The 17,625-nt window shown below is 37.6% G+C and overlaps 3 protein-coding genes across 3 annotated transcripts in view; 2 read left to right on the forward strand and 1 right to left on the reverse strand.

Annotated features, from left to right (window-relative positions):
* The window catches only part of LOC144451619 (uncharacterized), a 6,012-nt gene extending 28 nt beyond the window's left edge, over positions 1-5,984 (reverse strand). The window contains exons 1-6 of the mRNA XM_078142510.1: positions 5,849-5,984; positions 4,818-4,833; positions 3,951-4,169; positions 2,697-2,925; positions 2,152-2,360; positions 1-366 (exon numbers count right to left, since the gene is read on the reverse strand). The exon at positions 1-366 is cut by the window's left edge and continues 28 nt beyond it. Of these exons, the coding sequence (XP_077998636.1) occupies positions 152-366; positions 2,152-2,360; positions 2,697-2,925; positions 3,951-4,169; positions 4,818-4,833; positions 5,849-5,908 (948 nt within the window). The 5' untranslated portion in view covers positions 5,909-5,984 and the 3' untranslated portion in view covers positions 1-151. The remainder of the gene's footprint in view (positions 367-2,151; positions 2,361-2,696; positions 2,926-3,950; positions 4,170-4,817; positions 4,834-5,848) is intronic.
* A 2,821-nt stretch (positions 5,985-8,805) lies between these two features.
* On the forward strand, positions 8,806-17,625 carry LOC144451357 (uncharacterized). The gene is made up of 2 exons (XM_078142167.1): positions 8,806-9,655; positions 17,603-17,625. The coding sequence occupies exons 1-2, from the start codon at positions 8,885-8,887 to the stop codon at positions 17,615-17,617; spliced, it is 786 nt and encodes a 261-aa protein (XP_077998293.1). The 5' UTR covers positions 8,806-8,884; the 3' UTR covers positions 17,618-17,625.
* Positions 10,676-14,838, forward strand: LOC144451356 (kelch-like protein 26). Its single transcript, XM_078142166.1, has one exon. It carries the CDS (start codon positions 10,676-10,678, stop codon positions 12,905-12,907), a length of 2,232 nt encoding a protein of 743 aa, XP_077998292.1. The 3' UTR covers positions 12,908-14,838.

The following is a 17,625-nucleotide window of genomic DNA, read 5'->3' on the forward strand; positions in this document are numbered from 1 at the left end:
CCACCGACATCAGAAGAAAAAGATAAATTTCATTTTATAATTCAGTTGAACTGTTCTACTACTACTGCATAAGACATACTGGTATATATTCTTTATCTGATATGATAGGTTTCCTATCTGTATAGAAAGAAAGATTTCTTGACTGGACTTATCATATTGCCATGACTTGAACTTCACATACGTTCAGGAAATCCGCTCGATCCACCAGTTGAACACTGACATAGCGACCATTGACAAGGCCATCACATTTAAAAATCAACGTTTCGTCATTGACTCTATCTGACCCAACCAGCTCTCCACAACGGATATTATCACCAATGTTCCCACTGTTTCCTACTCTCACTTCAGCATTCAGAAGTCGTTCACCTGTAGATTGCAAAGGTAAAAAACATTGTTTCTGATGAGGACATTTTATCTGCGACGATGTGATTCTTTTTTTATTCTCAACAAACCTGTCACAAAAATCTACTATTTATGGCAGTTACTCTTCTTTTTATTTAGTACGTTAGAGCAAGTGTGTATGTGGCAGGTTTCTTTTGCTTGTTCATGATTGGCTCCTCATCTGAATTCACTGACGTAGGGAGGGTTATTTTTGTACCCCCACCCCCCGGAGTTGCAGACTACATGGGCTGGACAAAAAAGACCGACGAGAGGGTATATGTGATGCGCGCGCTGACCAGAAACAATTCTTTTCTTTCTTTCTTTCTTTCTTTCTTCTTCTTTTTTTTTTGGGGGGGGGGTTCAAATATGCATATTTTTTATTTCCGTAACAGTGCTGGAATTTAAATAGTAAAGATAGAGATATTAAACAACGTTAATATTTGTTATCTATTTATAGATATTCCCTACATTTTTCTTCGAACAACAGAGGAAAATACAACTGACAAAAGAGGCATTGTAACTTAAAGTCGGTGATTACACACTATAGTATGCCTATTCAAACCTACATGTACATGTGGAGTCATGATGCACGAATTGTTACTAAGATAGACAGACTGGTCTACTTACTATGATGGACAGACTGTGGTCTACTTACTAAGACCGACAGACTGTGGTCTACTTACTAAGATGGACAGACTGTGGTCTACTTACTAAGATGGACAGACTGTGGTCTACTTACTAAGACCGACAGACTGTGGTCTACTTACTAAGATGGACAGACTGGTCTACTTACTAAGATGGACAGACTGTGGTCTACTTACTAAGATGAACAGACTGTGGTCTACTTACTAAGATGGACAGACTGTGGTCTACTTACTAAGATGGACAGACTGTGGTCTACTTACTAAGATGGACAGACTGTGGTTTACTTACTAAGATGGACAGACTGTGGTTTACTTACTAAGATGGACAGACTGTGGTCAACCTACTATTACTAAGATGTGGTCTACTCACTACTACTTTATCTTCTGGGTGATTATCACAGTCTTTAATAGTAGTGTGTGCTAGGCCGAGTGTTTGTTCGGATATAAATAAATAAATGAATAAATAAATAAATAGATAAATAAATAGTATTTTATAAGGACAGTATATATGCGTCTGTTTGCTAATGTTACTGATGTTTGCAATTATTAACGTGTAAAATGTCGAAATGGATGATTTTAGAGTGGTATTTAAAGTGAAATGCATATATCGTGGAAGGGGGTCATTTGATGGTTGCATAATACAATTTTACAACAAAGGTTCTTTATTCGAAAGTAGGTTCGGATATCATCCCTTGGCTATGTCTAACCCAGCCTTGGGGTGATATACCACCATACCAACAGAATGTGAAATTCGAGGCAGGATGGCAGAAATTACATGAGAAGAAGTCGAGTGTATATTGTTGCTATCCTATGCTATCAAGAGAATGTGTGGCTGTATATGCCGCCACTCTCCTTACAATATCACCCTAGTATGGGGTCGCTGTCTATATCAAGCTCCGATACCAGTGTTTAAAAGTGTACAACGTGTATATTTGTGCACAGATGAGGCGTCCTAATTTAGAAGTATTGACAATGTGTACTTTTACACAGTCATGACTCTATCATGGTGCAGTGAATGGTATGATTAAGCTGCATACTGAACGTGAAAATATTGCTTTGAATAATTCCAGACGTTCTATTCAAGTCAGTCTATCATGTGAAAATGTGTAAATAATGGTCTACTTACGACAACAGTCCTGTCGATTGGTTACAATGACCTCGTATACATCATGAGACGTTCCTAGATCGACTTTCCACCAAGCACCTTGGTCGCTGTTGGTATGAGAGCAACTTGCCCCATCCCAGTTACTGTTGACATTACCATCGATAGCTCTGTTTGCATCGACACCATGCCAGTCGCTACTTTGAGAAGCAGTCCCGCTTGTGGCAACATTGCTACCTAATGTGGATATACATGGAATAGAATTTTGATAAGCACATCTTCTTAATCTGATGAAGTGACTGTGATTCACCTATCTCCATGTATTCTTCAAAAAGTTGAAATCATATAAATAAATGAAAATACCTTTTTAGCTAAATATGTACCTGTCAAAGAAATAAAACTGTCATGGGGAATGAGTACAAGGAACATAAGAATGCGTACAGAAACATTGAAAGGGATTTTCAAACGACTATTCACAATTATAAATGATAGATATAATACCTGTATACTTTTGCACAAAAGAAATCGATGGTGGATATTTGGTTAAATTTGATTTTTTTTGTTTAAACCTACCAGATATGTGTTCAGGGACCATGACTTCAACTTCACATACATGTAGGAAATCCGCACGATCTACAAGTTGTACACTGACATAACGACCACTGACAAGACCATCACATTGAAAAATCAACGTTTCGTCATTGACTCTATCTGAGCCAACCAACTCTCCACAACGGGTATTTTCACCAATGTTCTCACTGTTTCCCACTCTCACCTCGGCATTCAGTAATCGTTCACCTGCAAACAGGATAAGTTATATACATATAATGACAAATGAACTGACCGTACATCGAAGTTGAAAGTGAAGCATTTATAGATCTTTGATGCATGACAGATATATAGAGCCAATAGCATGCACAACTGTACAGTTTTCGTTGTCTTTTAAACAAATCTTTATCCACATGCTGAACCAGCCCAATGAAAAAATATAGTAACCATATTCCTTTGCAAAATACACCATCAGTTGGCTGTTGCTATGTGCGTGGTCTTGCTGCTATGCATAAATGTGTCATTTACAAGCGTTTATCCACTTGCCAATCCATACCTCATTGTTATCTTTGCAATAAACTCTATCATTTCATTGTACATGTTGCTATGGGCTCGGTCTTGTTGCTATGCATACATGTGAGAATTTTCTTGATGTTGATCTAACGCCGAAACACTTAAAGGACAGTACAATTATGTACGTCTGTTTGCCGATGTTACTAAATGTTTGCAATTTTTTGAAGTGGCATTTAAAGTGGACTGCATATTCCTTGGAAGGCTGGTGATTTGATGGTGACATGATGAAATTATACAGCGAAGTTTCTTTTATTTGAAAGTAAGTCTGATATCATCCCTTGGCTATGTCTAACCCAGAATTGGGATGATATTACCACCATACAGAGTGTGGATTTTGAGGCAGGATGGCAGAAATTACACGAGACGAAGTCGAGCGTATATGTTTGCTATCCTATTAAGAGAATGTGTGGTTGTATAAATCGCTCCTCTCCTTAAATGTCACCCTAGTATGGGGTCGCTCTCTATATCAAGCTCTGAAACCAGTTTTCAAAAACAGGAGAATGTGTATATTTGTGAACAGATGAGGAGTCCTAATTTGAAAGTATTGTGTACTTTTTACACATGACTCTGTGATTTTGTAGATAATGGTCTGATTGAGCTGCATACTGAACTTGAAACTATTTTGTTTGAATAATTACATACTAAACTTTGTATTGAAGTCAGTCTAACATATGAAAATGAATACACCTTGGTTTACTTACTACAGCAGTCCTGGCGATTGGTTACAATAACCTCGGATACAGCATATGACTTTCCTAGATCGACTTTCCACCAAGCACCTTGGTCGCTGTTGGTATGAGAGCAACTTGCCCCATCCCAATTACTGTTGGCATTACCATCGATGGCTCTGTTTGCATCGACACCATACCGATCGCTACTTTGAGATGCTGTGCCCTCCTCAGCAACATTTATTAAATCTCCTAAAGTTGATTTAAAACAAACGCGAACTTACATGTAATTACACTGAGACTTGTAGGTAGGTTTCTCAAAAGAGAACAATAAGGAGACATTGGGGCTAAAATACAAACTATCTCACAGAAAGAATTTAAATCTGCATCGTAGTTTTTCACGCTTGTACGATACACCCTTAAAGTATTGTTTGTTTAAAACATTTCCACTTGAAATGTGGGAGAAGAAATGACATTTTATCAATCGCTAAAGAATATCCAACATCATTTGAAACAACTAGCCGATTTTGACGTATTCGAGAAACAATAAAATGAAATGGTAAACATTCTGAAGTGTTACGAGAAATAGTGGATGCGGAAAGACATCAACTTAAAAAAGACAATATAAAACTTCACAATTTTTGCGATTTTATTATTTTGTTTCCCAAATACGTAAGAAAAGTTTAGGGTCGGCAGTGAAACATTAGGTGGGGTCGGGTAACCCGGAACCAAACAATTATTATTTCATGCCTAATCAGAAACAGTAATGAGACAAAGTGTAAAACAATTTTTTGAGGAAAACACAGAAATGATATGAAACAAGGACAACAGGGTTAAACCACTGATGTATCACGTGATATAATGTGTCGGAATTAGTAGTTCTAATGATATTACACTCACCTTCACACAAATAGACCTGTAACAGAAGAGAGATAGACACTATTGCGGTGAAAACAGTATTATAACAGTCGTGTCAATCTCTCAGACAGAGCGAGGTGTAAATGAGATACGGTCATACCGCTGATACAGAACGAGATATGCACTGAATACCTCGCAATTGATTTTTAACTGTTTTAAATCTACTTATTCCTGTACAGTAGATGTGACGATTTTACTGGCAGAAGGGGAGGGGAAGGTAACATAGCTATATGGATATATTCTCTTATTCACTTTATTGTTGTATAAACAAAGTGATGTTATTGGATACAAGCCATGGCGAGCACAAATTTCAAAATATAATCAGTTATTTACTAAATGCGATGAAAATCCTATATTACTATATCCTAATCCTATAATTAGGCAAATTCGTACTGTTCTATGCAAGCCACGCCCATAAAGTCTGGAAACAAACGTGTGATATTATTCTCTAGAAAACCATTTATAATGATATATCATCTAATTGGTATAATGTAATTGATTATCCAAATTGTTTATAGACAATTCATACCCATATTAATTTGTATAATTATTATTACATGAATATGGATTTTTTTAATTTCAACTTTTTTTATCAAAACTAAATATGGGCACACTTTTAGTTCAGTCATGGTAGGTTTATTTGATAAGTAGTAAGCTATCTAACAGTAACTAACTGAATCCACTTAGAGTTATTGTATAGTTTTATGGCATGACTGTGGATAGGTGTACAGTTTTTGTCATCCTTGTGGTCAATAATTAAATTAAGAAAAAACAAAACACAACAAAACAAAACAAATGAAATAAAATAATAATAATATTAAGTTAAGTTATGTGAAAACAGGTACTGGCACCAATTTGTTGAGAAATTATACGATTTGCGTAACTGTAGAGTAGTACGTCAACAATGTTTTAGGCTAGTAAATACCATAAAACTGTTCAGCGAGCAACTTATCGCATCTTTTTGGGTAGGGAAGTAACACTGAAGTATAGATAAAAGTGATCTAAAAACTTACTGTCGTGTACAGTATGAATGACACCAATGCTAAGACTCGAATTGGTACAAACACCCTCATGGCAGCAACACTTTCTACTCAGGTCGATCTGAACACAGTTCTTGGTCCGTTATAGAAGTGTGTGTAAAATGCAAGAGATATTAGATGATATTTAAAGGCAAACTTCGCCAAATATATCTTATCGACTATACCTACCAGCAATTTAAATCTCGAGGTCTCAACGCTTATTTCGTATTCCAAAGAGAAACCAGGGTCTTTTAAAGGTGACGTGTTGTTCGATCGTCTACTAAATATAGTTCTCTTCAAACACTCATGGCATATTGCCGACGAGTATCTTATCTTGGGATCATTTGGAAGTCATTTTTTTAAAATTTAAAGAAAAATAAAATAAAATACCTACCATATTTTCTGAACTCATGTCATCGGAAAAAACAAGGTTTTCTTTTTTTGCCTTAAAGCTTGTGACGTGACCAAAATATATCTTACCAAGAATACTTACCTCCAGGTCAAATTTCTCATTTCACAACAAACTGACACGTATAAAAAAAGCTAAGGGCAATATATCGAAGGAATTGTGAGGAATTATAGAAATATACTAAGGTATTTTCATTTGTCTTTTTAACTCTTTCTATCCATTTAACTAGTACTAAGATAGGTGGTCGTACATTGATCTTCGTAGCCTGCTTCCAAAAGTAGTGCATGCAAATTAAGAACATTAAAAGAATAACAAACCAATAACGAACATGACCAATCACTAAACATTGATATGTACAATTTTCTTCCAACTTCTACCCCAAAAATGCACACAGGACCATTTTGTAGTTACATTTTCTGAAATCCGAACCAGACTATTATTAGATTCCGCTGTTTTTATTACTTTGAAATACAAGCCAGTAATTTTTCAGAGGTACTGACCCTTAGTCTAATGACAAATCTTTTTTTAGTTTTGCGGGATTGTTGTGACGTGACCAAAATATATCTTAACAACTATACCTACCAGCAATTCAAATCTCCGAGTCTGGCTGCATTCTGGTTAAACAGAGCGATGTAACCCTTTACTTGAACTGTCATTATACTATTTACAAAGATCCACTAAATAGATAATGAACGAAAATACTTGATCCCATCATGCCTTGCAATTCCTTAAGAAATTGCAATGTTAATAAGTTCCGACCATCCTTCCATAGAGATGCAATAATGACATACAAATTTAACGTTGAAGTGAATACACGTTTTGCAAATCTAGTTTATGTCTGGACTTCGATGTATTGCTCTTAGTGTTTTGATATGTCTTAGGCTGGGGTCAGACTGTATGGCAAGGAAGAAATTATTTTGGGCAGAAGTTTTCTCGCAGCTCCACACCCCCACCCCTTCCCGGCCCCACTCTCAAAAAAATTTTCATGCCCTCACCCGAAATGAACCCAAGAATTTTCGTAGCCCTCCCTCCCGCCCCCTTCAGCTATGCATACTTTAATGTGTAATTATACAGTACCCCCCCCCCACTCCACTCCAGAGGTTTACAGTATGGTACACTAAATTACACTAATAATAGAAATCAACTTCAGCGTCCGTACATAACAGGCGGAGAGATGTCTTTACAATTAGATGTGACCTTTGCGAAAAAGGTCTCGCACTGGGCTGTAACCTTTACTTCGAAATACTTAGCCAGCAGGGTTTTCACTTTCAATCTTGATTCTTGGCAGAAACAGCATCCCTCATGATAGCTAGTGGGGAGGGGTGTCCCCCTCCCATGGTAAGCACTTTGTTCACAAATAAGCATATGTAGATGGGAGGCCATTTAGTGGCATAACATTTCAATGTACATAAATACATTCGTATGGCTGTCACCAACTGATTCAGAATATAAGTGGACCGCAGCCCTACTTTAATTTGTCATGACATAAGCAATGAGACCTGGAGATTTGAATTACTGGTAGGTATAGTTGGTAAGACATATTTTGGCCACGTCACAACCACCCAACGAAGCAAACACAAATTGGTTACTGCACTGTGGGCCACTAAGTTCTTGAAGTTACAGGGCTGTAGGGAAACTTCATGGATTGCACTTTCCACAATACATGTTACACACCATGGATCCTGCGGTTCAGTAATGTGTATACATTTTATAGAACACCTTATTTCACAGCAATAAAAGAAGATGAAACTGTTCTTGTATGAAAAACATAACCGGGCCACAAAAACCCACAACCGTGCTCAGACCACTAGTGGTCTGAGGTATAAGGAATAACATAACACAAATTTGTATGTAGACGTTGTGGTTTGGTTACTAAATTATTACAAAATAATGACATACCACGTGACTCTATTTCGTCTTCGATACGATCATTTTTTAAAGAAAGAAAACGTCTATTTGATAAAAAAATAACATTTCGTTTGCTTCATCAGCAAATTCACGAAATGTCATTTCTAAATTTGGCCATTAGCATGAATGCCATGGAATAATCTAGAAACATTTATTTATAGGCACATAGAAGGTATGGCATCATGTACTGAAATAAGTTTATACATGTCAAGCCATCGCGTGTAGAGCTACACAATACATCATGAGTCACCCATGTAGAACACGTGATCTGTGACCCCTAGACAGGGTATCGACTCCGGCCGGTGTCAACAGAAAGGAAAATCAGAAAAAGTTCCGAAATTTGCACTTTTTTGTACAGATGTTGTCATTGTAAGGTCTTTTCTGATTTATATTTCAGAAATGAATAGTGATGATCTAAAAAAATCAACTATCTGAGCTAGCAGTACGCGTTCCGACCACTTGTTGAATATAATGGCCGGTGTCGTCTGATCCCATATTGCCTAATTTGCATATTTAGAGTGACGTCAGAATGATTCATCTTGCCTGATTTGCATATTTAGAGTGACGTAAGAATAATTTATCTTCTTCAATATAAGTACTGTTGAATTTTAAAAAGTGGGTCTGTGTACTGATTTACTTCGTTACGTCCATATCTTCTGCTTTACAAAGATTCGAGCGTCTGACATTTTTGAAAAGTTAAGTCGAACTTGAGAATGAATGTCCAAGAAAACAAAGTTGAAGAAGTAGTGAAGAATGGGAGGGTCGTTATGATGACGTTTCGTCCAAGGTGTTCACCTATCATGTTGTGTACAGCTAGTAGTCTACAAACGGCGACATTCTACAGGAGCGATGCGCACTATCCCGAAAGATTAATGCGGTCGCTGTACCGCCAGACAACGGACAACATGAAGTGGCTCTGCGACGTCGTTGTCAAAGTTGAGGGCGTTGAATTTTTAGCGCATGGGTTCATTCTCCGTTTCTTCAGTGGATACTTCGAACGTCGCATTGAAAAGTTTGGTCGCTTCACAACATTTGATTTTGATGAAGAACTATCAGCAGAACTTGATCATCGGGCAGTCGGACAGATCATCAAATTTATGTACACTGGGAAAGTTGAGGTCACTTCTGTCGTCGACACAATGAGACTTCAAAAAGTCGCGTCTTTCCTTGAGATTCCCTGTTTGGCAGCACTGGCACCAGGTAGGCTACCCGATGACAGTCTAGCCCAACCGTTCCTAATCAACCTGAGAGAGGCCGAGGAAAGAAGGAGGACTTGTGACGTAACACTCCTAGCAGACGGGAAAAAATTCCACGCTCACCGCAGCATTTTGGCAGCAGCTTGTCCTTACTTCGCCGGTATGTTCCGAAATGGAACGATCGAGTGTCACCAACCACAAGTTGAATTACCTTTCCTTGCAGCTGAAGAGGCAAGCAACATTCTGACGTATTTCTACAACGGGGTGATCTACCTACAAGATGACAACGTAGGAAATATGATGTTATTAGCAGAGTACATGTACCTTGATTCTCTCAAAACTCTCTGTTGCAAATTCATTCGAGAAACTTTAACTTCAAGCCCCCAAAATATCATCTTGTATTGTCACTTAGCCGACTGTTTACGGTTACCTAAATTACACTCTTTTTTATTAAAATACGTCACTAACAATTTGCGAGAGAAGTTGGCGAAAAGTTCTCCGTTCACAACGTCCCTGTCGAGAGTTTAGAAGCTTTGTTGAAGAAATTACAAAGCACGCCAAATTCAAATTGTCGACACGGTATTTTATTCGAATTAATTGTTCGATGGGTGCATGTTGATGTCGAGGAAAGAAAGCAACATTTCCCGGGTCTTTTTTCAGCTTTGAAATTTGACAAAACAGAACAAACAAAAGATGAAAAAGAGAAAATTCTAAATTCTGACCTGGTGAAGGAATTCCCACTTGTCTACGAGCAAGTTTGCACTATGACCCAGGTCTAGTTGCCATCCATGGTGATAAAACACTAGGAATATAGAAAGTTCGGAAAACAGTTTCAATAGTTGTGAAGTGTCTTGTGATAGAAGCAATGCACGGAATAATCGTGTTTTGCGGCCAATTATTGATATAATTTGGACGCTATGATAAGAATTATACAACCCTAGACTCTGTTTATAGTTTGGCCTATATGCCGACATACATGTAAGCTTTAATATGTGCTGGTCTGTGCTAACTTTTAGTTCCCGTTTGAAGTACATAGTAAACGAACAAATATTACACATTGTATGTTTCATTTTCTTCTCATTTCAATTCAACTCAAATCACGTGACAGATATGACTAATCATACTCTAATGAGTCATATAACCGTTTCTAGAACGTGGAATGGTAACCTTTGACCTGCGCCAAAGTGAGTAAAATTTGAGAAATTCCCTCAAAACACACTTTTCGTAGCTGTCTATTAATTATTTATCACTTCAATCGTTAAAATTTAGCTGCAGTGTTTTGAAGAAGAAACGTACTCAAAAAATTTCATGGTTTTTATCGACACTGGGCGCTTGATTTGTGTAGTATTGTTACAACGAACCAACACACAATTCAAAATGGCGGCTTCCAGGACAGTTGACAAAAAGACGCTTGATTTTTGCCATAGTAACGAATTCAAAGGACACATTTTACAAAGTTTGTATGAACAGTCACGAGAAGGTAGATTCTGTGACGTTATTTTAAAACTATCCGGTCAAGATTTCCCGGCGCATGGATGCGTCCTAGCCGCTAATAGTCATGCGTTTAACGAAAGACTCCGGCAGCAGCAGGTGAGTTGTGGAGCCGAACGTAACAATCGAGATGTAACTACTATCGAGTTGAACAACACAGGCCAAAATTCAAAAGTGACACCGGCTGTATTCGCGAAAGTACTTCAGTTTATGTACACGGGTATCCTTGATATTAGTGAGGACGACATTATCCATGTAGACGATATTCGCGAAGCGTCGCAACTTCTTCAACTTTCGGGCATGCAAGAACCATTTCAAGAGCTCCACACAACACGAGTGTACACATCGCTGTGTCAGCAAAGAGTTGTGGGAGAGTTTTGTGACGTCACTATGCTCGTAGATGGGCAAAGCTATGTAGCTCATCGCTGTCTCCTCGCCGCCTACAGCCCGTACTTCGATGCAATGTTTGGTAGTGACATGAGCGAAAAAAACAAAAGAGAGATCGAGTTCCCATCACTCACTTGTCGACAAGCTGATTTTTTACTTGAATATCTGTACAACCAGAATGTCAGACTGACAATTGAGAATTTGGAAGATTGCCTCGAAGTCGCTGACTTCTTCCATATTCCACAAATGAAAGACAAATGTGGTGAATTCTTAAGTAGTATTCTTGATTGTACAAATTGCATAAGATACAGAACGTTAGCAGAGACGTTTTCAGTCCACAAAGCGTACAGAGAAGCCAAGAAATTTATCGAGCGGTATTTTGTAGATGTTATACGAGCAGACGAAGTGTTGTTACTGTCTGTGGAGGAATTGATGCAGCTCATCACCGCAAATGATAATGTTGTTGAGGTCGTCCGGAAGGGTAAAGTCATCGAAACAGAAAGCTGTGTTTTTGACATGGTGCTACGATGGATTGAGGAAAGTGAACGTGCCAGAAAAAGGTACTTGCACAAACTCTTGAGTGGGATCAGATTGCAAATGATAACATCATCAAGTGAAAGAGAAAAGATATTGAATTGTCCAATTATACAGGGGAATTCTGAGAGTTTACAGATGGTCTTCAAAGCATTCCAGTCAACACCTGGTGAAGTCCTCGGGGATCGAAATCTACTGCCAAGACGAGGACAAATGATGGATATGATATCTGTGGTTGGTGCGACAGGAAGTATGATGTCCTCGAAAATGACCTCGTACTCCGTGGATGACGATAAATGGATACTTCTACTTGAGATCCCAATATCGTTACAATACGCTGCAGCTGTCTTTTACCAAAACCGTCTTTACCTCTCGGGTGGTTTGCTGATTAAGTATCGACACCGTGGACACTTCGGAAGTGCGACTGAAATCAGCAAGTCGTTGTACTGTTATGATCCTATGCTGCATCATTGGACTCGTTTACCAGATATGCTGGAATGTCGGTATCACCACCAACTAGTAGCATGCAATAATGGTCTGTACGTCATCGGAGGGCGTTTTAGTATCGGTGATGTCGCGACTGATGCTCAGTGCTACAACTTAGAGAATTCTGAATGGAAATTTACTTCACCGCCAAAACGTCCAGCGATGTTCCGAAATGAATTCCTCACCCACACTTGGAATAAAAACATCTATGTATTGTCTATAGAGAGTCTAAAGACATCAGGTACGATAGACATGTATAATACGCTGACAGGTGATTGGAGTATTCTTGTATTCGAAGGATTCGCACCCAAGGTTTCATCTAAGTTACTATTTTGTCTTCCGCACCCAAGCTTAGAATCAAGTCAGATTTACGTCACTGACTTTCACACCGTACACCATAAATTCAACCTAACAAACCAGGAGTACGGTGTCATGGCAAAGGAGAACACTGTAATGGTACCTTCATCATGTCAATACATACACAATACTACAGTTGTCAGGAATACAGTCTATGTTCTTGGATTTAGAATGTGGGCATACGATGTTCCGATGCAGCGGTGGAATAAACTGGCTTGTTATAAGGGATATTTTAGTAAAGGAGAATGCGGTTTACTACAAGTACCATCTCAGTTTGTGTACTAAACTATGCAATGCAGGGTAGGGGTAGAGTCTGGCATATTTGTAGAAGTATTATCAACATCTCCCAGCACAAAAGAAAATATGATCATAATCCCTTCAATGTAAGAAGAGCACCAAGCCTTCCTGTGTAGTACCTAGTACTTCTAAGTTCTATTTAAAATGGAAATCATATTCTGTAACTCTTGTGTGAAACTACTACCAATTCATTGAAACATGTACTTGTACTACTGACTTATCAGCCAAGATAGTCAAGCTAAACATTTAAACAGGAGAGAAGGGTACACCCAAGACACAAGCATTCATTTAGTGTTCAGTTATTTACTGTGACCACATACACCAGACAATTGAATACATTCACAGTGAAGGGGTCAATCTCTGCTATCTGTATTGTGTTTATCTTAACACAAAACCTTGTGGTTGATGTCTTGTTACATCACAATAAAACTTATAAACCAACTTTTTTGACACCCGATTGCCAACCCTTTATTGCAGTGTCATGTATCAGCCTGGCAGGCATGGATTCTCACATGCAGCACCTTGTCTTTGGAATAAGATGCCTTAGACTAGAATGATGACAAATACTGATAACTAATGCCTTCAGTATGTTTAATCTGTTTTCTGGAGCCTTCAAACTGTACAAAGTTTCTTATCTTCATTCTAAAGACTGGTGCTCTAAAAAATATTAGATTGATAAACTCTAAGATATATTAATCTCGAATAAGAGAAAAGTTCCTTGTTTTTGAATCTAAAAGTATTACTCTGGTAATTCAGCTTTCGGTTTTCTAAGATAGACACAATGTAAAACTATTGTCACAACATGTTGATACAACAGTGATAAGCTATTGAATGGATGTTGGTTTAATTATAGTCTCAATAGGGAGTTCCAGTTCCATAAACTTGCAGTGTACTGTTTTGGGACTTCAATGTTTACACTATGTTGATCACAAGGTGATTAGAATTGCACAACAGAGGAACTGCTATGACACACTTGTGTAATGTACCACATTGAAGAAGCTGAACAATAGATTTAGTTTCTATCTTAGTAAACTAAAGGCTTGATTACCAATGTCATAACTTTGGAGTACCTGTATGAATAATACTTGACGAAAAAATGGCATGAAATGGACATTTTTGTTTGTCATACAACAATAGTACATGTATATATAATTAGTGTACAAAGTCAATTAAGTCGTAATATTATTTGCATATTCCACAATGATCTTTGTAATGACTCACATAAAGAAATGACACTAATTACACCATGGCATCGTTATAAGGGATATTGACTATGATATCTCCCCTCTGATGAGAGTCAATATCCCTTGATTATGCAAGTTATGATAATAAATACATGGAAATTGACTTAAAGTGTATTAAGAACTCTGATATGGGTTACAAAATGTAGTTGTGATGTTCAGTGTGCCATTCAGTGTATCTATATGTTAATGTAGTGGGTATTTAGTGTACACGAACAGATTATGCCATTGTGGGCATGGTCTAATCTCCCTTTCCCCAAACTTATGACAGGTTGATAAGCCTGAACCGCTGACTTCATTACAGTGTAGTATTAATGAATATTCCAACACGCAGTTATATTTTTAGATTTTATTATTTCACAAGACAGCATTATTTTCCAACACTGTGGTTACTACATCAATTATACCATGCACAAACCATTTAGAACAAAAATATGGAATATATACTCTGGTCGTTCTATGTCATGACAACACACGTCTATGTCACAACAACGCATCTCTATGTCACTAGTTCTGCTGTGTTCAAAACGTTCAAAATTGCTATTACTTTCCCCGATTTTTCTTTGATATTACTGCTGCAGGTATAATTATGTTATTCTCCAATATTTTTCTTAATTCAGTTGGAAAATACTTGTAACCTAAGGGTTGTCACTCCAAGTCGATAGAAAAAATATTGGGGGAATAACATCTGATAAAACACATATTTCTTTTCCTGAATCTTTACTTGATTCAAAACGTCAGGATTGGATTTATATATTTATATTTATATAAAGTTCTACTCATTATTTTTGCACTCCTACATTTTTGTGTTTGGTTTGGATGTATTGAATGGTCATCAGTAAAACTATTATGCGTCAGTCTTGAAGATCCATAAACATCGCCCTCTTGAGGCACATACAGTAATTCGTTCGTCTTTTAATATGGCGTCCGAATGTTTCGATCAACGCTTGTTTCGGCATCAATACTACTGTAGTACATGTCTGGGAGGTTTTAGAATGGCTTTGATTAGGAGAAATAAAAAAAAAGTGTGTTTCCGATAACGCGACCTACCCTAGTTTAAACTCCCGAACCTTGATAATTTTTTTGCATGCAAAATGGTAAAATGATTTCTATTTCAGTATACCCCTTCATGCCTTGGCCTCATCTAGGGTTATTTTTTAAAACAAAAATCGTCTTTCAGAAAGAAACCAACTCTTTTTAGACTATAAAAGTACAGTCTGTATAACGCGTTCGTCTACTTAAACTATATATAGTTGTCTTCATTTACTTCTTGTACACCTCATCAAACTGAAAATATTGTGACCGGTGAGTATCTGACCTTGGGGTCGAAGCAATTTTTATAAAAAATAAAGTAAAAAAAAAAAATCCGACCTACCTACTCTATATGAAGTCATGCATGTTATCGGAAACAAATATTTTTTTTTATTTTGCCTAAGTTTAAATCTTTCATGTGAAATGATTTATCTTAAGTGCTTTTGAATGGAAGGGACTCATAAATTTAGTCTCTTGTTTTGAAATCAAACAGTTCAATTGTCCCTGTCTAGATTTTTAATGAACGACCTCCCCTATAGGCCTAAATTAAAACGTTTTACTTTCACTTCACCGTCGAATTGTTCATGACAGACAAGAGTATGTTGTCATGTCGGTCCTTGCAGGTAGGGCCAAGGTTATGACACGCAGTTTACATTGAATACATTCTCATAGTAGCAAGCGACCCCCCCCCCCCCCCACATCCTTCCGAAAATATATCCGTAAATTCGGCAATGTTCCTTATAAGATAGGGGTTTTCCGGTACACGTTATCTTAAAAAATATGCAAATGTTAATGTTGATATAGGTTGTGTCAAAGAGTATGTCCTTAAAGTGGCACAAGCTGAGTTTAAAAGCTTTTTACTCAAATGAAAATATTTATTTAAAACCTTCATGAGGTCACGTTCGTATAATTCATGTCGATGAAATGCCTTCTATGATGTCACGATTGTCTTCTGGTGTTGTCAGAAAAGTTGATTGCATAGTAGTACTCTAGTTCCTATATGATCATCTCCACTTACTGCCACGTCTAGTCAAAGTTGAATATTTTACCGTTAATCTGGCTAAATCCCATGCTGGGCGAAGGGTAAACTGCGCATGTCATCAGTAGTAATGCATCACAAATTGACAGGCAGTTGTAATTGGTTTACTTCACAGTTGTTTTGACTAAAATCATGAGGCGACGCAATAACATTTTTATGAACGCTGTCAGGGTAGCACAGATTTCTGTGCTAGAGTAATGACTTTGACTGGAGAGGCGGTGAGTGGAGATGATAGTCGTAATCGTAACTCGTATCATATTAGGAATTTTTGTTACGTCATGGAATTGTTTGTAATCATGGAGATATTAGGGGAGACGCATCTTGTTGTACCAAGTTTGAGTTCCGACTACTTATAGGCAATGCTCTCATTATATGTTTGCCATGCTTATTTCATTCATTTCATCTCAAGTGCTTCACTTCAGTGTTAAGGGTTGTATGTACTGTTCTTCTAAAAGCTTGCGCAAGAATGAATGGGCTCTCTTTGCGTACATATAATGTGGAGACTTTCCGTGGCTTTGAAACGCCACAGATCTTCAGATACTATGCCACACCGAGATAGCCTCTAGGCTAGTACGTATGATACAAATGGATATCAGTGGCCCCCTTTTTGAATTTTGAGGAGGTGTTTAATTTTACATTGGGTTTCAGACTACGGGACCTCGTCATATAAACCTTAAACTTGGTTTCAACGTAAACCATGAATTAGTAAGATGGCGCAATGACCTATCTACATGTTAGCCAATCGTTTTTGCGATATTAACCCGAATTAAATACTTTTAATGAAATTGACAAGTGTTTTGCGGCTACTCCTATGCCGCAGATGCAGTCGTTCTTTTTCCATCACGCGCTACACTGCAATTTAATTTTACTTTTTACTTTTTTTACTTCATTATATTATTTATTATATCCAGTTTTTATATACTATTTTCTCATTTCCCATGACCAACGTCCAACAGAAATATTTTATGGGATTATTAAGATAAAATACTCGAAATGAAAACTTCAAGCTGGGAATGTGGTAAGTCGGCCGCGAGACACTTTCTTACGTAAACTCTGGTGAAAATGATAATCACTCGAGCTAGAGCCAAGCATTTTACATGACATTCCAACATTTGATTGCGTCATACTTGTTTACTTGAACGTGCACACTGGAGTTAATTTTGAGGGTTTTTTGTGTGTGTCCAGGGTTGAACGAAATTCACAAGGCCGGGCAGGGCCGACGTAGTGCGACGAACTCGATCGCTTGAAACTCTATACTCGCCTGGTATTTCAAGAACAAATCGGTCGGTCGTTGCTATTATAGGTACATGTACTCGTATATCACTATATTGTATTGAATAAATGAACACCGAGGGACTGTCTATTTTAAAGGAACCACCGTGGTAGAGAAGCAA

This window comes from Glandiceps talaboti, chromosome 21 (genome assembly GCF_964340395.1).
Source record: "Glandiceps talaboti chromosome 21, keGlaTala1.1, whole genome shotgun sequence".
In the NCBI taxonomy this organism is placed as follows: Eukaryota; Metazoa; Hemichordata; class Enteropneusta; family Spengelidae; genus Glandiceps; species Glandiceps talaboti.